The 22,012-nt window shown below is 36.4% G+C and overlaps 3 protein-coding genes and 1 long non-coding RNA gene across 6 annotated transcripts in view; 2 read left to right on the top strand and 2 right to left on the bottom strand.

Moving 5' to 3' along the window:
- The window catches only part of LOC149039319 (uncharacterized), a 167,393-nt gene that overhangs the window by 37,970 nt on the left and 107,411 nt on the right, over positions 1–22,012 (top strand). The gene's annotated exons all lie outside the window — the stretch shown is intronic.
- On the top strand, positions 161–13,953 carry LOC113664597 (transmembrane channel-like protein 7). Of its 3 annotated transcripts, none has more exons than XM_027180219.2 (18): positions 161–541; positions 2,040–2,496; positions 3,182–3,266; positions 3,452–3,533; positions 4,179–4,354; positions 4,997–5,145; positions 5,649–5,796; positions 6,570–6,728; positions 7,328–7,470; positions 8,027–8,141; positions 8,796–8,905; positions 9,289–9,390; positions 9,760–9,835; positions 10,604–10,743; positions 11,418–11,450; positions 11,587–11,709; positions 12,168–12,246; positions 12,899–13,953. In XM_027180219.2, exons 1-18 carry the CDS (start codon positions 409–411, stop codon positions 12,974–12,976), a joined length of 2,388 nt encoding a protein of 795 aa, XP_027036020.2. In that variant the 5' UTR covers positions 161–408; the 3' UTR covers positions 12,977–13,953. The 3 variants fall into 3 exon arrangements, with proteins under 3 accessions (XP_027036020.2, XP_027036021.2, XP_089041400.1); XM_027180220.2 differs by lacking the exon at positions 161–541 and adding an exon at positions 884–1,009; XM_089185274.1 differs by lacking the exon at positions 161–541 and adding an exon at positions 1,214–1,675.
- LOC113664598 (uncharacterized) lies at positions 14,587–22,006 on the bottom strand. The gene is made up of 4 exons (XM_027180221.2): positions 21,134–22,006; positions 20,154–20,429; positions 19,622–19,897; positions 14,587–15,886 (listed from the first exon to the last, which is right to left on the bottom strand). The coding sequence occupies exons 1-4, from the start codon at positions 21,691–21,693 to the stop codon at positions 15,196–15,198; spliced, it is 1,803 nt and encodes a 600-aa protein (XP_027036022.2). The 5' UTR covers positions 21,694–22,006; the 3' UTR covers positions 14,587–15,195.
- Positions 16,604–17,582, bottom strand: LOC149039321 (uncharacterized). Its single transcript, XR_016180581.1, has 2 exons — positions 17,300–17,582; positions 16,604–17,194 (listed from the first exon to the last, which is right to left on the bottom strand). It is a non-coding gene; the product is annotated as an uncharacterized LOC149039321 (long non-coding RNA).

A 22,012-nucleotide genomic window follows, 5' to 3' on the forward strand; every position in this document is an offset into this window, starting at 1 on the left:
TTTCACTTTACAGCCCATGCAATCTCCTTGAAATCCTTATTAATTTTTTGATTATTGAAAACGCGAATCGAACGACAAATCCAACCCACTTCCAACTCATCGGTCTTTGAAAATCACTGGTTATTGTCAGAAATTCACATCTTCCCGCCCCCTCATCGGAGGAAACGAACAGTTTGACTTCCGTATGTCACACAACTTCACTCATTCTTTTTCATAGGTAAATAACAGGACAAATTTATTCAAAATTCTTCGGTTACGTTCAACTGATTTACTGCTGATAAACGGTGTTTGAATGGGCACAGGTTTTCTCTGTATCTTTACGACGGTGTAGAGTATTGAAAAATTTCGGTCTTTTGTAGTTATCGAATAGAACACTTCAATTTTACGATCATCAGTCGACCCTCTGGCATGTCCGGATCGAAAGCACAGTTATCTAAAGCTGCGAGTCAAAGTAGTTTTCTCGACTTCAGTCCTAGTGCCGAGGGAAACAAAGGAAATGCACAGTCCAGCGAAGAAGGGGGTATTGTAAACAAAAGCTTTGGTAAGATCTTGAGTTATTTCTAAACAGCTTAGCTAAAGGGATGGACAACAGTTCTATTGATTTCTGATTGTTGAATGCCTAGATGAGTTCAATTAAGTCTAGTTTTACATAATGATCGCTCAGAACAAACTGAATCAATTCTGATATTTGAAATCTACTTCTCTGACTCTGAGTTTGTGCAAAGATCATACGGCATTGTGAGGAAAGAAACGCAAGGGTCCTGAACGGCGAGAATCGTAACAAATTGGTTTATTGAGAAAATAGTTCAGTCCTATTAGTCCTTGTCCATACACGTTAGCTACCGAAAAGAAGAATAAATTTGTTGTTATGGAAACTTCAAAAAATTTCTCATATGCTAATAATGCCGTGACGTACTTTGCATAGCAATTGCTAAAAAATTTCGGGTTGAAAGACGAGCGATCAGTCCGATTCTAGCCACAAGCCATCATTTCAAGTTGATCGATCAAGGTAGGAGTAATTCGTCAATCTAAACAGCTTTCGTGTTGAACCTAATACCTCTAATGATGTGTTGTTCTGATTCTATTCAAATATACAAGAGGTGTCCCAAAGCGCTGTCCTAGGGCGTTGCGATCACGAAGAAAACATGTCGCGAATCGAACTGTTATACAAACATTCGATCATCATGGAAAGCGCATCAAATTTTTTTACTACAGATCCATCAAGATTTTATGAAGTGGTGTTGAAATCTTGAGGTTAATCCTAAAACGCATGAATGTCGGGAAGAAAAAGAAACACTACGTTTATAGCCAAGCAAGGTGGCTTATTGTTCGTAAATTTCCCAAGGGAGATATCAAAGGTGCAAATTTTGAAAACACTTTCAGATAAATCGTGGGAATTTACGTGTATTACTTGCGGCCATAATATTTTGTTTCAATATCCAGAGACTCGTCTTTAACGAAATCTGTACGAATTAACGGTCCTTTACGAAAATTGTCGGGTTGATGATAATATGCTGGAACTAAGGGTTAATGTACAGCATAAACAATTGATGTGACAATCAAAAGATAGCTCGGGTTGATACTAAACTTGCAGCAAAGCGATCGAGGCAAACTTCTAAGATTGGTAAAATCATACTGGCTATGTCACAATTTCAGCGCGGCAAAATCTCAAGAGGTAATGAATTTAGTGCCAGATCATTACCAATCTGTTCATGTATTATAAACAACACTTACATACATTGGACTAAATTTGACACCTTATTTTCATCCTTTTTAACCCTTTAACTCCCAAGATATTATTGTTACAATTCCTTGTAAATAAGTTATGAGAATTTGGTGTTAGTTCAAGATAAAAACTTCTTCCTGATAAGTTTGAGTATTCTCATTACCTGGTGGCTGGATAATGTACAGATTTTTTAGGGAGAAGTTACAAGTTAATTACTCCTGGGAGTGAAAGGGTTAAAGTGGCAGTAATGTTCTTTAGAAGGTCAGTTTAGAGTAATTTCACTGAGGTTTTTTGTTAAACTTAATAACCAAAGATCCTGATGTTGGTGGAAATTTATTGAGAGTACCATCCCAAGAGTCAATGGCATCTACAGCCACCTATCAGAGCAATGCCTCAAGCCTGGTTCAAGTGAGACCTGTCGACGATCAGGATGGAGCTGTTACTGCTGACTTCGATGAAGATGAATCATGGGAATATGGAGAGCAGTTGGAAAAGAGTATGCCCAGTCACCAGTTCCGTTCTATCAGGGGTCTTCCATCAGAAAATGCAATGAAAAAGGGGGTACGAAGGACTTTGAAGAGCAGAGCTCAAACTTCTCGTGCCTCCCTGAGAAGTTTGTCTCGTGACAGTGGAGGTGGTACTGAAAGGGTTTATGAAGATCAAGTGCTTCGTGATACAGAGTTTACACCAGAAGAATTTGCAGAACTGACAAAGAGAAGACAGTCTATAAAGGAAATGCCCACATCAATCAGACGAAAGCGCAGTCTTAGGTTAGCCACATTACTTATTGTCCAAAAGTTGTCAATCACCCTTTGGTAATGCTATGGTGGAAAGATTTTGTAAAATATTGCAGAAAGAGATGAGGAACTGCACAATAATAATTAGTCAGCTTTACTTGGTAGTCAATTTATAAGGCCTGTTCTGTTAAGACCACCAGATGACAAGTTGCTGTGATACATTGTAGATTGCGACAACAAATTACCTCCTTTGACAAATGATGAAAATCTTGCTACTTTTTTGAGACTAAAATTTGTCTCTGGAATTAGTTGCAAAGAAAAAAAAAGAAAACTAATCTGTGTGCATTTGACAGATTGAACCGACAAAATCCTGGAGCACTGCTGCAGGATTTTTGAGAGAAGATTTTGCCCAGAAATTCCTTGTGTCACTTGATGTGTGTTGTTGCAGCTGATGCTTTCCACAGTGATGTGTTGCAGCAATTTTTTTTGAGGCTGCATTACACAGAATGGGTTGTCACAGTTGTTGAATTCCCTTTGCAGCTAATATACAATGTCTTAAAGTGTGTATATTTTGAAACTCATTCTTCAACCTTAAGAGTTAGAAACAGCTTGATTATCAAACTATAATTGAAAGTTGTTGCAATGAAAAATTCAGTAAGATATTATGAAACTGATGTGTGATCTGATCAATAACCTTAATTGACTTATGGTTTTGCAGAGAGAATGTTGCCACATCAGCAATTCAAAGGGGGAAAACAAAGCGAATTAGTGCCTGGAAACAATTCAAGTTTGCATTTGCAATGGTAAATTTACAATTTGATTTGAGTTGATAATTTAATTTATTTTTTGATTGATTCTTTAATTGATTATTTTAAATAGATTTAGTCTACACATTACATACTTATCATAAACAACACTTAGATGTACTAGCTATTGCTTCATTAAACTTTCACATTTTAAACATTGTTATTTTGTACACTTTTATCAGGGCTGGCAGCATTTTAAGGATGGCTGTAAAGAGATTCTGTATTCCTTGGATTTGTGGAGGGGTCATCTAAAATTAATTCATGGTTAGTGTTAGATGTAGGACGTATTGACCTTTAACACCCTAACATCATTATGCATATTCTCCTTACTGCTCTCTGTACAGTTCTTAAGCTGCTACCAAAGAGAATTTGTTTGACAATTAAGAGCTTCTTTAGTTGGTGATCATTTCCTTTACTCTTGTGACCTTAATGTTAGATTCAGGAGTGATATTGTTAGGATAGATATTTGGGGGGTAAAGGGTTAATTATTATTACTTAATTATTGTTCATAGTGACCAAGATGTTACATGAACAGTGGGCTGATACATGTGCTTGTACATGAGTGGATGCTTACCTCTGTGGTTTGCTTTGTTTCTTTCCTTTGGCCCTTCCCCCCCCCCCCCCAACTCTGGGTGGGAATTCATTCCACATACCTGTTTGTCAGTGTTGTGTTGACAGGTACGTGTGGCTTGGCTGCTATATATAGTGACTTCCTTGCTAGTCAAGAGACTTTCATCCTCCTCTGTTACCATCTTTACAACACCTTCCCTCCAATATTAGTCTTCACAATCATGACACTCAGTTATTCAATATCTTTTCCTTATTCTGGGTGATCATTGTCAGTATCTATCTGTAGGGTTGCTGGTTAACCTGTTATCAATCAATATGAATATATTCTTTCTTCTTCAGGAATGTTTGGTTCAGGAGTGATGTCATACTTTGTGTTACTGCGCTGGCTGTTCCTTCTTAACATTGTGATACTGCTGTTAACAATCTTTTTCCTGTTCATACCACAAATTATCTATGGTCAGAGCTCAGAGAGCAACAATGCTTCTTTCACAGGATGGGAACTGCTCACAGGAGAGGTAATAGCCAATTAAAGAGTAAATGGCTTGAATCCAAGAGTAATACCAGGTGATTATGTAGTGTGGTTTTCTACAGCTGTATTATGGAGCCTCAGGAGGGTAGTTCAGATAAGGGTGACTGATGTTTCAATAACATGAGGGTAATTATTGGCCAGAAGATGACAGCATCTCCCTATGTTATCATTGGCATCAGTCACTAGCATTCAAAACAATCCTGGCCCTACCCAGGGAATCACACTATGCAGTTGACTGGTGAGGTGTTATACTGAGTAATAAAAATAAATATTGTACTCATGGCAAAGTGTTATCCTGCTACACTTGTGTTCATGAAACAAAAATAATGTAACTTCAAATGGTGTTTCTGTTTGATTTGGGAAATTGGAGTACATCTAGTGATGAAAACTCTTAAATCTTCCTCATAAGTGTGGAGACAACCTCCCCCCTTAGTTGTTGATGCTAGTAACAAGAAAATTGGAAGACATGAAAAAAAATTGAGAGGGAAGCAGGGTGTTAAAACAAAACTTTGACGTTGGGTTGAAGGTTGCCACCCCATATTAACCCTTTCTAATTACATAACAGCTTAAGATTATACATGTAGCTTTAACATTAAAATAAATTTTATGTGTCTGATTTTTGCCTCAGGGCTGGTTTGCTGCCACAGAATTGTACTATGGTGCATACACCAACCAACGTATAACTGAAGTAGATGATTTTGAGTATAGCATGCCCATGGCATACCTGTGTGTTGGAGGTGGCTATCTGCTGTTGTGTCTGGTAATGCTTGTGTACAGGTAAATATACAACCAAACTGATTAATAGGAGGGGCATATGTTCTTACGACTGTATGAACATGCAATATAAAGCATTTTTGATGATAGGCCATTAAGGCTGAAGTCCAGCACCTACAGTTGTTGGTGACCCTGGGTGTCAGTCGAAGTTTTTCCCACTTTCTCTTGCTGGAAGTGACAGAGAGTCATGCCCTGTGTGGGAACATTCTGTGGAGTTCTTGAACCAGATAGTCAACTCTCACAATACTTCTCATGGAGAACATTATATTGTATTCATAGGCTAGACACTATACTCTCATAATGCCTCTTTCCACCCACAGGCCCATTTCTGGAATCTTTCAGCATTAACAGCTCCCAGAAAGCTATTTTCTGTTAGTGATTTGACAGTCGAGTTTCAAATGTATTAACATTTAAACATTAAAAATATCAATACAGTGACTTTAATTCCCATCTCTGCTTTATACTAGCCATGAAAGTTAAAGTTACTGTTTTTTCATTATGTCTAGTATGGCAAACTCCTACAGAGAGAACTACATATACTCTGGGGATGAATTTAGTTTCTATGCATCAAAAGTGTTTTGCTCTTGGGATTATGGAATCACTGACAGGAGTGCGTCATTTTTAAAACATAAAAGTGCTTTTAATGAACTTCAGGTAAGTATTTGAATAGTTGCTACTTTAAGGGTAATTCATAACCTTGATTAATGACTATGGGAATGCTCACAGACTGTAAAATTATGTTGCTGCAAGCGTGAAGTGTACACATTGTTTCAGATATTTTAAAAAGTCTATTAATTTAGGTAGACTTGAAATCAAGGAGAGCAAAGTATGAACCATCTGTGAAAGTAGCCCTCACTGGTTTCTCATGCCTGTGGTATACCTCCAAGGCCACAATTTACTAACTTATTTATCTTCCAAGGCACAGGCTGACCATGCAGGGTATGGTACTATCCCTTCTAGGGCACACTGGCTGGCCAGGGAATAGTAACTTTAGTTAGTAGAATCTCTTGTAGGGTACACTGACTGACCAGCATCTTTCAGTCACCTTGACCCAAAATTTTCTCTTTGGCTGGCTTTAAATCAACTCCCATTTCCTGATTCCTGGGTCAGAAGCTCTCCACCTGAAACCCATAACACAGTTGTGTAGTCAATTTTGTTAGGTTATCACCAAACCTCCGTGATACTTGAACAGCACCTGAAATTGTAGGAGCTCCTTTCCAGCCTCTGGCTCTTAAACAAATACAACCTCGCCTCTCAAATGTTTTGTAACTCAGTGAGTGATGAACAGCCTTCATACACACTCTAAATAATTTACTTTGTTTTGGTTTAGCAATAAAAATTATTATTTGTGACCAATTTTCTTTAACATAAATCCCCATAAAAGAAACTGAAAATCCTCCATTATTATTGGCATTGTCACTTAACAGGAAGCCATTGCTGAACAGAGTTATTCAGTGACCCGTACTTTGAATGAAAAGTGCGAACTGTTTTGGTTTCGTGTCTTCACAAATTTCATTGTCCTGGCCTTGATGGGAGGATCAGCATATCTCATCTTGTTTTCTGCAGGCCTCTCACTACAATCATCAGTAAGAAAATATTTTCCTTTGTGCTATTAACTATCAGATTAGTTTTTAATGGAGAGAATGAATAGGAGTGAGGATGTTCAAAGATCTGGCAGGCTTAGGCATGGACTGCAATCAAATTTCATTTTCAGGGTCAAATTTTGACAGCTAGTGAAAATGAATTTTGTGATAAGTCAATTTTCCATATTGGAGCATATGATTTCATGGACTGAAGGGTATTGTGTGCAGTTCAAAGTACTCTGGCCAAGTATTCACATCAATGCTGCTATCAGTTATCTTGGGGTCCTTTCAGGGTACTAAGAACATTTATTTCAGAATTTTCAAAATGTCACATCTGTGAGAGATAATTAGTGGATAGAAATCCAAAATTTACTAAAATTAATTTACATTTGATTTTATATTTGAAGTAAGGCATTTTAATAATAGTTTGTCAAACAAGGGAATGCAAAAAAATTGTTTTATGCATATACAAGTGTATACACCTGGACTAAACTTCCTCAGCTCTTTCTTTTAAACTCTTCCCACATTCATTGTTATATGTTTCACTCAGGTTTTCCTCTACAACGTGGTATAACTTATGAATGTGCTTTCTTTTCATCAAGGATAACGTTGCTGTGTTGGAGAAACTTTTGCTTCCACTAGTGGTATCTGGCATCAACCTTATTATGCCAATGGCCTTTCGTATTATTGCAACTTTAGAAAGATACAAGAGTCCTCGCACTGCCATAAATGTCAATTTGGCAAGGTAATTATGAAGGATTAACAAGTAATATGTTAATATTGGACTCTTTTTTGGAAGCAAATGCATCAAAATCAAGTAGATTAAATATTTTACAACCAATCAATTTCAGTTTATTACTTTGTTGCAGCTAGCACTAGCTGATCATGACCTGATGCATATTAAGTATTTGGGATGTTTTCAATCAACTGGGGTTTTGTTTGCCTGCTTTATCTTTTGTTTTGTCATTAATTAGGAATTATTATGCAACTGTTGGATTTCACTGAACCATTTTAATTTTTATAAACTGGACTAACTATTATCATTATTGATGTGAACAAAACTGTTTGAAGTGGATATTGCCAACTTGTACCTCTGGCTAGTTCAGTGCTGTATTTGGGGTGGGACTTATTAGTTGAAACCTTAAAGACAATAGTTGTTATGGGTTTCAGTGAGAGTTTGAGATGTTGAACACATATTTTTTTATGATAAAGAAATTAATTAATCTTCAATCAAATTCTAGACTTTAACAATTTGTGTACAGTCTGCATATTTATGATCAATGCATTTTGTTTTTAATCAGAACCACTTTGATGATGCTGATTTCGGTAACAATGGTTGTTGTCCTGTTGTTTGTGGACATTCAGCAATGCAGGAATGATGGGGAACTTATCGGCTCAGATAAGGGGTGTGACAAAGTAAGAGATTATAACATGAAATATGAAACGGTTGGCTTCCTGTGTTTAATGGCTGGTCATGTTGTGGTGCAATGTATTATCTTACATTTGTATGTAAATCAGTGTCACAGCAATGATTTCTATTGTGCATCTCATGTCAAAGCCAGCGCTGTAAAAAAGTAACATGTTTTATTTGCTTATTGTTGTTGGTAAAATAGAAATTTCTTCTTGGTAAACCAGCCACCCCTAACTCATCAAATGCTTTTAACCAGGGGGTAACGTTTGATAATGTAGTCTGATTGTTCAGGTGAGGGTTGTCCTGAGAAGGACTGTTGTTGATAGTGGAGACCGATGTTTTGACAACCTGAGTGGAAGTCATTATAAATCTGAGTCAAGTGAAGAGTTGTTATCAGTTGAATGCTATAAGTCCGGTTTGTGAAAACTGATTGGCCATAATGCATGTTATTGCATGGCTATAAGACTCAATTAGTGTAGGTAGATTGTGAGTAGTCAGTTTCAATCCATCGGTAATGTTAGGTCATTATTTTGTGTGGTGCTGATAGTTGTTGACATCTGTTAACTTGATTCATTGGCTTTAAGAAATTAAAGTGAAATGTGGTTGTATTGATTCTGAAGATGGAGCACACAGACTAATTTAATTTTTTTTATAATTAGCTTATTCAAAACTGTTGGGAAAATTATGTTGGATACGCTTTCTATCGACTTGTCATTGTTGACTTTGTTTTCCTGTTGTTATCAACCTTCTTTGGTGAATTTGTCCGAAGGTGAGTGTAATTCTTGCTTGACATTTTAGTTGAAAACTAGTTAAATTTGCTTGGCCTACCTCCCTCTCCTACCACAAGAGCTTTTTACCTTACTGTTGTTGAGGGCTCAACAAGCTAAGTATAGTGTTCACAATTAGGACCTCAATGACTTGCAATTGAATTGATTACATTGAGAGAAGGGAAGTGCCAGAGCTCATGGTCTGCAATTTTGGGGGAATTTTCACAGTTTGCATTAAGGAGAAACAAATTTGAAGTAGCTGAATTTTTATGAACTGCCTATAAAGCCTCAGCTTTTTTGAGCTGTGATTGAACCTTAAACACCCTCAACTGTAAGGAAATGTTATAAATATGTTACAAGGAATTTTTTTAAAATATTTTTTCAGGATTGTTATTGTTAACTGTCAGTGTTGCCAAGCACTGGGTCCACCTGGCTTTGACATTTCAAGAAACGTCATTGATCTGATATATTCACAGTGTCTGTGTTGGTAAGAAATTTTTTGTAAGCTGACATCTATTATTTCTCCTGCCTGGTGCCTGCCTAATCCTCCCCTCCCATTCATTTACCGTTCATTCTGTTCATTTTTCTTTCCTTTCTCTCTTCCTTTCACCAATCATTTGTACTTTGATCCTATAGTAGCACAGCATGCAGTATCATGCAGTTTATAATGAGAGGTCACAAACAGTACAAAACTTTTTTTTGTTTGTTTATGCTTACTCACTGATCAAAATTTCCATTTAAAAGCACTGAGTACAAAATGTTTAAATATTTTTGTTTGTTCTCTTCATGTACAGTGTTTCTATGCTTCCTCTCTTGTTTGCACAGTACCACAATATGATATCTTCTCTTCATTTAGGATTGGCACGTTCTTCTGCCCTATGTTACCAGTTATTCAAGTGATAAAGCTCTTTATCTTGTTTTATGTGAAAAGGGTAGGTACTTAATTAGGATTAGATAGAGTGAGTGAGCTTTTCTTATGAAATATAAGAACGGCATGCTGAGTATGTTCATAATGTAAAGTCGTTATTTAAACTCACTGAAATATCTACAAACATTAAGAAGATATTTAAAAGAGGTGGATTTAAGGTTCTAAAAGTTGTAACTTTAACTACTACGCTAATAATGCCCTATAATATACCCTTGAAAGGGGACTGCTTCCTTAAACCCTTGATACAGTTTCTTGAAGGAATTTTGGTCAAACTTGTTTGGTTTTGGAAGATATGGGCAAGGGGGGATGACTTAAGATAAATTAAGTTAAATGTAGCTGTGTTTCCTCTTGGTATTTGCAGCCATGCAGTAAAATGACTATTATGATAAAAGTTGATCGATGATGGTGACATGAATTCAATTGTCTTGCATACATTGCAAACTTTGGTAGACTGTAAGAGGCATGCATGGTACCAGTAAATACATTTATTTAAAAGAGCACCTTTTGACTAAGTTTGAAAAACCAAAAATGAAGTAATCGCAATGGCCAATTAGAATAGGTTAAAAATATCTAATGGAAACGACTGGAACTCAAAATTAAAAGGAAGCTAAAGCACAGATAAACATGATTGGTTAAACTGCATTTGGTTTTAGCTCCGTATCTGATGGATGGAGAGAATGGAATTAGTTTCTACACCAGTTGTAATGCACAGTCAAGCAATAGCAATGCACATTATCCCGTTACAAACTGCATTTCTTTTTTTTCCATGTAGACAAGTGTGGTGATGAACTGCCGTGCATCCATGAGGCCTTTCAGAGCATCCAGGATGAACCTTTTGTTTCTGTTTTTACTGGCTGTGTCCTTCTTTCTGTCCATGATTGTGATAGGATATACTATAATGTCATCAGACGTGTGAGTAACAATACTGAAATGTCAATCCTGTTGGTGCTGAGATGCCTTACAAACCTGTAGACACTCCACAAATGATACATTTAATAAAATGTAAACACTATTTTTAATCAGGATCAAGAAAACACTAATTCAAATTTGTGTCTCCCTTAACAGCTTTGTATCTCAGTTGGTCACAGAAATGCCCTAATTTCGTGGACACGCGTTTTGAAGCATAAATTTAGCTCTGACTTTTTTCTCTGAAATGACTTTAATTGCAGCTAGTCTGTAACCTTCAAAATTCAGTTCTTTCCTGGTTACCTGGAGGCAATCGCAAAGCTGTTAAACTTGTAACAAAATATATCCTACTAGACTAATTCAATTACACAAGAATGGCTTTGTTTGTGAAAAATAATAACTGGAGCAAAAACAGGCATATGATCCTTTAATTTGAGTCACCAGGCAAAATGTGATAGATGGAGCAATACAGGTTTTAATAAACCAATAAGCAGACTTACTCTTTTCCTATCAACTTTGATAGTTATAGTTAGTGAGGTACTGTCCTAAGACATCAGTTGTTTGTATGCAGATGTTTTCCAGCTTTGTTCTCCTAATTATAATTTCCTGAGGAAGTGTCAAGCTCACTTTTCAAGCCTCATTTGTGCTAGAATTAATAATTACTTTTGTTTTCTTTACAGAACCAACCCTTCACAATTGTGTGGTCCTTTCCGGTAAGTTTTTATTCATTATTTAGCTGCATTTTTGCTGCACATTTGTTCCTTAGAGGTATGATAAGTCTTACATTGTGCAGATGTTTACAATATCCTCTAAATCACTCACAATGTTGCTTGTTTTTTTTGTGTTTAGAGGGAACAATTTCATGTACGAAGTTGTAACAGAAACAGTTGACAAGTTTCCAAAGTGGCTGCAATTAACCATAGAGTATGCATCCTCTGCAAGTTTTATCGCATTGTTGTTCTGTATTCTTGGGTAAGAATGAAAGTCATTGTAAAAGTTGAACAGCTATTTGTGGTTAAATTATAGTACACATGACACTTCCATTAACATCATCACATTAGTTTTAGCTCTTGCTCAGGGAAAAACTTTAGCCATTCTCTCAACCAATCTCCTTGCTTATTTTTAATTTTAGTTCTCTTTGACTTCTTGTGAATATTAAAATGATTCTGATTAGTAGTATTACTCTAGCTCTGATCCTGAAACAGTCAGTAAAAAACTGCTGATTGCATAATTCTGACAGATGTATATATTTTTTCATTTAATATGATAATTAATAAATGTACTGGAGTATCCCCTCTGGAGACTGTTGAACTATAAACGAGTAATAATGTTGTTTCTGTCATAATGAGTATTTTCAAACAGTTTCTGTCTAGACTTTGCAATCATAGATGACTTTATTCACAATTGTTACAATTTCCTTTTTACTGTAGGATCATTGTCTATTATTTTAAAATGCTCAAGGATTCAAATGAAAAGAAGATAAAACTATTGAAAGAACAAATTTCCTTGGTAAGTAGTAGGCTACAGCAGTTTACAATGAGTATTCTATGCATTAACTTATGGGACTAAGGTTTAATTAGACTACGTGAAGTACCTCCTTTTTGGTGAAGTCTGTTGCGCAGAAAATCTCACCCTCAAAGCTGTACATGACAAGCTAACAAATTTTTTGTGCTGAATTTTTTGACATATGCAACAGACTTTGCTGAAAAAGAAAGATTGCTCATAATTTTAAGGTCCATTCATTTACAAGTTTGAGTTTTTTATTAGAACCAGTGAAAAAGGTGAACAGTAAACTTTTGGATTTGTTTGTTTTTGATGTGGATTTGCATGGATCATGTCTCATCAGTTTCTGTTTCTTATCAATTTTTTTCACTGAGAGCTTGTTTTTTGTCTTGTTTTCAATTGTTATGCTGATTTTTGGACCTCGATAATGCTTCTATGTCTCATTCCATTACTCTATCATGATTTAAAAGCCATTAATATTTTTGAAGCTGTGTAAGGAAAAAAAAATCCATTTCTATAGACACAGTAAACTTGCACAGTCCTAAAGGATTGAAGACAAACAAGATGTGATCAGTCTGACACAGATAGGTGATGCAAAAAAGCTTCAGGGATTTTACGCTGCACCCTTACTCTGATGACTCTCTCCCTTATTTTCCAGGCTGGTCGAGATAAGCTCTATCTGATCAAGAGAATCAAGCAGGGAATGAGCATGCCGGTGGACGCCAACCTGCAGTGATTTCCAAGTGCTTTGAATGAGTCATGTCACCCTTCTTTAATTTATTGTAACATTTTCATCTGGATGCTCAGACTATCCTAAGTTGCTCGTTGGGATTCATACATTCTTCAAACCTGAGGTGTAAGATTTGTCTGATAATCATTGAGAAAAAGTATTCTGACTCATAAAGGGAGGAGAGAACATGCACCCCAGGACCCCTCAGCTCCTGCCACTCCTTCCTTGACCATGTGATTTTCTTCTGCACCAAACCAATATTTTGAATAAGTCATGAATATCACAATGATGGACTTAAAATGTGTGCATCATGATGTTATGTCTTGGGTTGTTACTCATATTTTTTATAGTCTTGCTAAGTCTAATAAGCTTGAGCATTTCTTTTAAGTAACAGGTGCTTCATAAGGAGGCACTAGTGTTGTTGAGAACAGCCTGTTAAAGGTATTTACACTATTTTGTTCCATGAAACTTGGAGAGATTATATTTTAGTGTGTGTTTTTTTCAGGGGATACAAAGGTGAATGGTTTTTGCAATCCCTTTCTGATGCATGACCCACAATTCATGCTCTCTTCATGTTTGCATGGTGCTTATCTCCTTCTCAAGCTCAAGCCTTACCCCTGTCTCCACTTTCCCTGAAAAAGCAAAAATTGACAAGGTCTTCATGGGCTTTTATAATTTTTCCTCTGTAGAGATTGCCTTTACAGTGGTATGCAACCTTTTGTTAAGAATTTTGACATAATTGTATCTTAGTGTGATTGTAACATAAAGTAGTCTTAATTCTGTTTTAATAGTTTTACAGTGATCCAAATTTTGATAGCATGATTAATGAGATGTAGGTACACTTTGTAAACCTTAGCTAAGTAATTTAAGTTAAAATGTAGTGATGCAATAATGGGATTTTTTTAATTAATGTACATAATGTTTTAATAAATTGTATTGAATAGCTGATGAAACTGTTAATTATTAAAAATTTTGCTGTTAAACATCCTGTGTCATTTTCATCTTGTAACTCTGCATGATGTTCTGTCTATAGAAAGTATTGGAAAGAGAAAAAAAAGTCTTTGCTGTTTGGATTCTAAATCAAACCTATGATGTTATGTGTTAAAGCTTCTTGATTAAATCCTTCAGAAGGATTGAGAACTTAACAAATTGGAGAAAGTGAAACATTGGCTGTCATAAAGCTCAAGGATTGGTTTGTTTGCATAGTATTATGTTATTTGTAACCCACCAAATTTGTCTCAGGGAAAGATAAATTGTTGATTGAAATGAACAAGACAGCTCTGGCAATTTACAAGCTCAGAGGAGGTTTGTCTTGGGTTATTTTTGCCTCAAAAAATTAATTACTTTGCTTGCATTTAGGCGCAATAGAGAAGACGAAAGAGGAGTCAGTCAGATTAATAGCAGAAAACAAAGGAAAATTTGGGTTAGCCATGAAAAGTGAGATGAGTCTTTGAGGGTTACGATTAGCCAAGATTAGTTTTTTAGTTCCTGCATCACCCAAATGGAAAGCTTGTCCCTCGCAGTCAGTTTGAGGTAAATGAACAGAAAAAAGCAGGCCAGGGTGAAGAAAAACAAGAGACATCCCCATCACATTTATAAGTCCTGTGCATCATGTGTTACATCAAACCAACAATATAATGTTTGTACTAAAATATTTGTGGTACATTTATCATCTAAGAATAGTGTTAGAAAGTTAAAATAATAACTTACTACACATAATTTAAATCACATGTATCAATTAATACTGCTTGTATAACAAGGGATTTGCTGTACTTAGCAAGACAAAGGCCATAAGTCAATTATAATAATTATACTAATTAAAACTTGTGGAAATAGACCAATTGATTACAACTGCTGTGCATTAAGTACGTATGTACAATATTCTTATACATAAATTAGCTACATCCATTATTTGTACATGCAACTATTACATCATGAAGCTAATTTTTCCCATTGTGACAATGTTTAAATCGGTTTAAAATGCTGAAAATTCAAAAGTGGATAGGAGTAAAAAACAAAGTTCTTCTATTTGGTAAAAGTTGGAGGGGGGGAGGGGGGGAGGGGGGGAGGGGGGAGGGGGGAGGGGGCTATGTTGGTGAGTGAGAAGAGATCCTTGTTGATAACTCTTATGCACTGAGCTGCAACAAAAATACTTATCACTACTGAGCAGTATGACATTTGTGCGACAAACAACCAAATTAGGGAATGGATAATTGTTTAGTTTGTCACATTTTAAAAGCAGCCTCAAATCCATGTTGAAAAGCCAGACTTGATTTGCAAATTATTTTAAGAGGTGCAGGACTTGGTGTCCAATGCTTGGTCAATTCTTCTTTCACAATCCTTCCATCTTCTGCACCAACATACCAACACAAACATTGGAGATATGGCAACAAATGTTCCTCATCCAAAAGCTGTCGGTTTTCGCTTGAATTCAGCATGTGCTCCAGTGTAAAAAGTCCAAGTTGTTGAGTCTCTAAAGACCCAAGCATTCTTGGACATGATGTTGTACCAGTGAACCAGGATCCAGGACTATAACTTGTGGAATCAGCATGTTTGCCTGAGTGAGACTGATTGCCCCCAACCATTGCTCCCACTTTTGTATCCACCTTCCTTTCCATGATATCACATTTACTTCCAGCTAGGTGAGGTTTTGAGCTATAACCTTCTTTCTCCGACTTCTTGCTAACCAGAGCAGATTTTTCCCTTTCATATTGTTTTCCTGAGAAGGCCAAACTTACAAAAGGTATCATGGTGACCCAGACATAGTTGTGTTTTTCTTCCCAAGTTGACACATCAATAGGTGAGTATTCTTCAAGAAAAGCAACAATGAGATCATCAATGCTTTGAGCCGTTTCGGAATCCAACTGAACCAATGCAGATGACCTTATTCTTGCAAGGAACAAGGTGCAGTAGTAACTACAAGTAAAGACATTTGATTAATTGGGGAAAATGGCTGTCAAGGGTGTAACAGAAATTTCAAATTCTTGTCATTGCTTGTTAATTTATGATACAGCACTTTGTACAAATACAACTGTGTGAGGCTTTTGTAGAGGCTTCATACAGATCTTACTCAATCAATAATTATTAAGGATTGATTTGCAACATTTTCTTGGATTTCATGAGACATGAGAGGGAGATTAACTTGAAACAAATGTCTGATTTTTGAGAGGTAACATATTGTTTGTGAGAAACTGTGACCTTGCAGCTACCCTTCAAGGTAACATCTTCAGGACATAAACCCATTTTTTTTACTCTACATACCACTATGAACTGTAGTTTTATGAAAATTCCATGAATTTCATGTGAAAAACCCATGAAGATCATTTCATGGCCCATGAATACTGCAAAATGAAATTTCATGGGGTTATTTTTAGCCCTGAATTTTCCATGAATTAGGGGAATTTTTTTCATGACCCATGAATTTCTTCAAAGTCTATTTTTATGACCCATTGATTTGCCATGAAAGTCATCAGAATTAATTTCATGACCCATGAATTTCTTTATATGCCTACTTTCATGACCCATGAATTTCTTCAAAGTCTATTTTCATGACCCATTAGTTTCCCCAGAAAGTCATCAGAATGAATTTCATGCCCATGAATTGCAATCAAACAGCATTTCATGGGCTAACAATTTATTTGTTTTGGGAGAACAAAATTAATGGGCCATGAATATTCCCTGAAATCTGTTGCCCATGAATTTCATTGATGAATTCATAGGCCATTAAAAGTGGTAATAATGAGTTCATCACAGTCACTGATTTATCAACGAGCTGACTTTCATGATCCGTGGAACTAACTTGTTATAAATTTATGCACTGATGGAATTTTGGTGTACAGCGCGAAAACCGTCGAATGAAAATGTCCCTAAACATCTTAAGTGGCCTTTGTTAACGTAAAATGTACAGGAAATCACAAAACAATGACTAAAAACAATGGATCTTCAATTTGCTCCTTTGTTGAGACAAATAGGGCTGGAGGCAATGACCCAGATGTTTGATCCTCACTTTGATTTTTTGGGGCCTTTTTGCCTTCGCCATGCCTGGACGACTTTTGTTGAATTTTTTCTGCCTCACTGCTGGCTTTGATTGTTAGCCATGACTCTGGAAACCTGTTCAAGGCCTTCTCTTACATTCTTACGGCTGAGGAATCTTCTAGGGCTTTTCCAGTAAGGCACCTGCAGAGTACAGATGCTTAAGTTGCACAGCAATAGTACGCATTGCATCTACACGAAATGTGGAACAAAACAATGAAAAATCAATCACTTTGTCACCTCAATTTGGAAATTTGAATAGTGTGCAAATGTAACCTGAAAAAATGCTATTTTTACCTCGTTCATAGAGTCGCCGGTTAACAGAGTCAGGCCATCTTCTCAGTTGGGATGAAACGTTACCTTCATGTATTCATTGAGATCGCCTTCTACAACATCGTTGCTGATTTCGTGATCGCTTTCACAGGAATCACTGTCGATGTCAGCTCTGACTTTCTTGGACTCTGATGTCCTGTCGATTGTTACTTGCTTCGAATTCCAAATACCGAACAGCTTTTTGTGCTGCTTTATTTTGTAAGATTACAGACGCAGCAACGAGACCTCTTCGGAGTCATTTCGTAACGTCGAACACGATAACCTGTGAGGTCACTACGTGACCGCTGACTTATGATGGCTGCGATGACCTAAGGTCACCACGTGAAAGTACACGTGATTTACGAAGAAGTGTCGGTTTTTTTCGTACCTCGAACGGAATGGTTCCATTCCAATTGCATTTCTCGTAGTGTTTGTGTAGCAGTCTCTTTTTTTCCAGATCAACGCAATGGACCGTCTGAAAAGTTTTTTCAAAGAGGTTTCCTCAAGATGAAGTTATCGACATGTATTACAACGTGAAGGGGTAAGTTCAAGCTTGGTCATCTTATTACGCGTAAACATCGGAGCGCGCGCGCTAACTATTGATTTAACTTGAAAATTTTTATTCTGTGATCATCTGGCGAAACATCACAAGAGTTTGTATGGAAATACCTACGACCGTTCTTAGGAATAAAAAATACAGTCAAATTCTGAATACGAAATACCTCACCTCACCTCACTTCCATAGTGCGTCGCTTAGTATCTGACGGCTTCATGTTGAAAAGAATCTGTTTTGGCGAGTTATCCATTTCTAGGTTTACTACGTACATAAGAAAGGCTCTTAGATAACTGATGATGTGCTCCCTTTATTTTGCAAACAGTGAAGAGTGTTGGTCTACAAAACTGATGAAAGGAAATGCACACTTGTTAAAGCAGCCTATCTTGGTCCAAACGATGATGAAGATGCAAATAGTAATGATAACCGAAAGAAGGATGGCACATTCAGGTGGCCAAAACAGAGAGACACTGACATAGTCAGCCATAGATATATCTTCACACATGCAAGAGTGCAGAAAGTTGGTAATTGTTTTGTTGTTAGTTACCTTGAGAGTATTGATCACAAGTGTAAAACATATCAAGAAATTTACATGAATGCTGTTACATAAATAGACATTATAATAACTGTCCATAACATTTTACACATGATATTAGACGAAGGAAATGATATTTGAAGTTTAGACAAAAATACATCAAGCCAGTGTGTACATTTTCAATAATTTCGTCCAAATATTTTTCACATCAAATTTATTACCTATTTATTAATAGTATATACCTTCAGAAATATAGGAGCAGAATCTCTCTCCACAAGGAAAATCAGTGATATCAAAATAGAGCTAAAAATCATTAACATCTTAATTTTATGCAGAAAATTTCATACCAACTTTTTTTATTTAAGAAAGTGTAAACTGAATTATCACAATTTTGGAATCCTAAAGTAATTCTTACGTACAGCTGGTGAAACAAAATAAACTATCAGAGAATCCAAACTTCTGGTCATGTCTTTCATGTTTGTGTGCTTGTACAACAGGACCAAGAAGTTTCACAGATAGGTTAGTTCTTCAGTGTATAATTTAAGTGATAGTGTATGTATTACAGTTATGGTATACTGCAAGCTATACACTGTAGTACAGTCTTTGGTACAAGAAAAGTGAAGAATTTTTAATTCCAAATTCATAGGGTTTTCAAAGAATTTTCATGGTGCTTGCATATTCCTAACAACCCCATGAAAACTAACTGGCAATTAACTTTCATGTGCCATGAAAAAACCATGTAGAGGCCATGAAAATTCAAGGAAAATTTTCATGGTCAATGAATTTTTAACATATTCACAGGATATTCATGGGTCATGATTTGCTGCAACCCATTAAAAACTAGTGAACTTTGACACCATGAAATTTTGGGCTCGAAATTCATGGGTTTCTCAGTACCTTTGAAAAGGCCATGAAATGCCATTTTCATGGGTATTTCATGGCTTCTAGGTCACTTTACTCAATATTTCATGGGTCATGAATATGGAAATTTTCACAGGTTTTTCATGGGATTTTTCAGGTCTTTTTCATGGCACTGAGACCATGAAAATGTCATTGATTTAACCATGAAAATCCTGTGAAAAATCTGTGAATTTACAATGAATTATTTCACAAGATTTTCATGGGTTTTGAGTTCATAGTGTACAGTATCTCTATACCAGCAAATAACATATTTTTAATTAAATTCATCAAAAAATATACATTTAAAATTTAGTTATACCTGGTGGCCAAGTCATTAATATTAGCTTGCTGCATGAGGTCTATCATCTTTTTATGCATACCATTTTCTACCAGAATCTTTGGTGTTTGCACACTGCATGCACAGCAGAATAGAGTATTTGCAGCAATCTGGGAAGCATATTCTGTGTAAATGTTTGAGTGTGTGACATCCAAGGGAAAGCTCAACTGGCTTGATGCTTCCAACATAAATATCAGTTTATTGACAATTTTAGAACTTTGAGCAATCACTTGTTGACAATCAGGGAACTCTGCATACCTAAGGAGCAGAGAAGAACTTTTTCAGAGCCTCATTTATAAGTTACAGTATATGCAGACAAATTTGCTTGAAGTTCATAAATGGGACCACTTCATTCACAATACAAACATAGAATCGAGTTACTGCACTTAACCTGGGCTGATGTCTCCGAAGTTCACTTGTAGAAAATATCTTATCAGTACCCTACCAATGACTTAGGCTATTTTTGTGATCGATACAGTAATCAGTCTATGACAAAGTACAACAGAAATCTTACTGAACAAGGCAGCCCACAGCTGTTTCATTGATCCTTGCCACCTGCCAGTACTCATCAGAAAAAACTAGGTACTGGTCAGGATTGGAGAGCAGAGCCTTGACAACATATGGGAGCCCTCCTTCCTGTATCAACAACCTGCGATCATGCCATGTCTCAGAGAAATTCCACAGAAAGCTCAGGCAGTCTGCATGCAATCCCATCTGCTTGTCATTCAACCTTTTTAAGTGGTTTTCCAGTACGCTCAAATCACCTTTCTTGCATTCTCCAAGATATTTCCTTAGAAAATATGAAAAAGAAAGTGATTCTACAAAGTCACCCACCATTTTAACAAGCACATTTATTTCTATGAAAATATCAGGTACAAAGCATTGGTAAAGAAAAATTTTTAGAGTTACATGTACATCATAGATGTTCCCAGAAATATACAGACAGACAATTTGACAACTTTGGTGGAAGTGAATGTCTTAATAAAATGACTTCATGGCAGATTGTTGAGATGTTTGTGATAGAGACGACCAAACAACCAAAGGACAGGTTTCTAGTAAATTTTTGGTGCTGCATCATTGATATTCCAAGGTAATCTAATATCATCAACTAGGTTGATAATGTGAATTGGGCTCCATAAAGAGATTCTACACCTGTTGTCTCAAGATTTAGCCCTTTGTCAGAGGGACTTGGAGAACTGTGGGTTATGTGGTTTAAGATGGAAAGATGGGGCCATGCTACTGGTGGGAACATGGTAACACAAAAAAGAAAAATCAAGAATAATTTATTTGCATGAGAATTGTTCATTGATACTGGGAGGATTAAGAGTGTAGATTTCATAGATAGCTTATGCTCTAGGGCCTGGTGGCTTTTCATGCTGCGTTGATGCACAAAAGGGTTGCATCACATCATCAAATCAGTGCATAAAACCAAATCATCTCCTTCCAGTCAACTACTCTAAAACTAGACCATAGAACCACTAAGCTAACACTTACTTTGCCATGAGTCTTCCGTCCAATGTGTACCTTTTGTTTGCAAACTTTAAAACTTCCATGAAAGCATCAAAACCACCTTCTTGAACAAAGAAATGACGGTGGACTACGGACTTGACATTTTTCCAAGGAATGAAAAAGTCAAATGACAACAATTCTAATGCTTGAGTTACATGGTCGTAATTTGGACGCGAGCTTCGGTCATCTTTCGTCAATTCGTTGAATGTCAAAATTTCAGTTTGGTTCTTGCTGGTAATGAAGTCTGAAAAATCCTTAATATCTTTTAAAAACTCCTTCATTTCTTTGAGTTTTCCTTGTGAAATGCATTCTAAACTAACAGTGTCGCCTTCCCGAAAGTATAATTTCACAAGAGGAAACAAGTTATCGTTCCCAAATTGTCTTCCTTGATAAGAGAGTTTCTGATCGCAACATGGAACTTGAATCTCTTCTTCAAAAATCTTTTTCAGATCCTTAACACATCTACCTTCCCAGTCGTTTACAGTTATTTTTAAATGCTTCGTTTCCCTTGTATCCGAACATTTAAGTTCAACATTGACTTCCATAACAAACCGATTTAATTTGGCAAATCGTAGTGTGTTTTTTTGAATGGTACTTGACCCAATTAACGAGATCGTCACAATACTGTCGCTCGCTGCACTATCCTGACGATTTTTCGCCACAAAAAAGTCACAATGAATGTTTATCGACAAAGAAACTTAGTAAACTAAGTAAAGAAACGTATGATAAGTGACTTGCGTACTTGTGCAGCTCTGAAGGAATCACAACTTTGCGGAAATACCGCCCAACACCAACGTACACACCATCATCTTTAAGAGAAACATTTCCCAACATCCTTTTCTGATGTAGGCTGCTCTTAAACGT

Source organism: Pocillopora damicornis, chromosome 10, assembly GCF_964200805.1.
Source record: "Pocillopora damicornis chromosome 10, jaPocDami1.2, whole genome shotgun sequence".
Lineage (NCBI taxonomy): Eukaryota > Metazoa > Cnidaria > Anthozoa > Scleractinia > Pocilloporidae > Pocillopora > Pocillopora damicornis.

Excerpts from the sequence above, each read along its gene's own strand:
- LOC113664597 (XM_027180219.2), top strand. The coding sequence starts at position 409 with ATGTCCGGATCGAAAGCACAGTTATCTAAAGCTGCGAGTCAAAGTAGT. Across the intron at positions 4,355-4,996 it reads GGGAACTGCTCACAGGAGAG|GGCTGGTTTGCTGCCACAGA; the intron begins GTAATAGCCAAT and ends TTTTTGCCTCAG. Across the intron at positions 5,797-6,569 it reads GTGCTTTTAATGAACTTCAG|GAAGCCATTGCTGAACAGAG; the intron begins GTAAGTATTTGA and ends GTCACTTAACAG.
- LOC113664598 (XM_027180221.2), bottom strand. The coding sequence starts at position 21,693 with ATGGAAGTCAATGTTGAACTTAAATGTTCGGATACAAGGGAAACGAAG. Across the intron at positions 20,430-21,133 it reads GACGGAAGACTCATGGCAAA|GAAATATCTTGGAGAATGCA; the intron begins GTAAGTGTTAGC and ends ATATTTTCTAAG. Across the intron at positions 15,887-19,621 it reads ATTAATGACTTGGCCACCAG|TTACTACTGCACCTTGTTCC; the intron begins GTATAACTAAAT and ends CTTTACTTGTAG.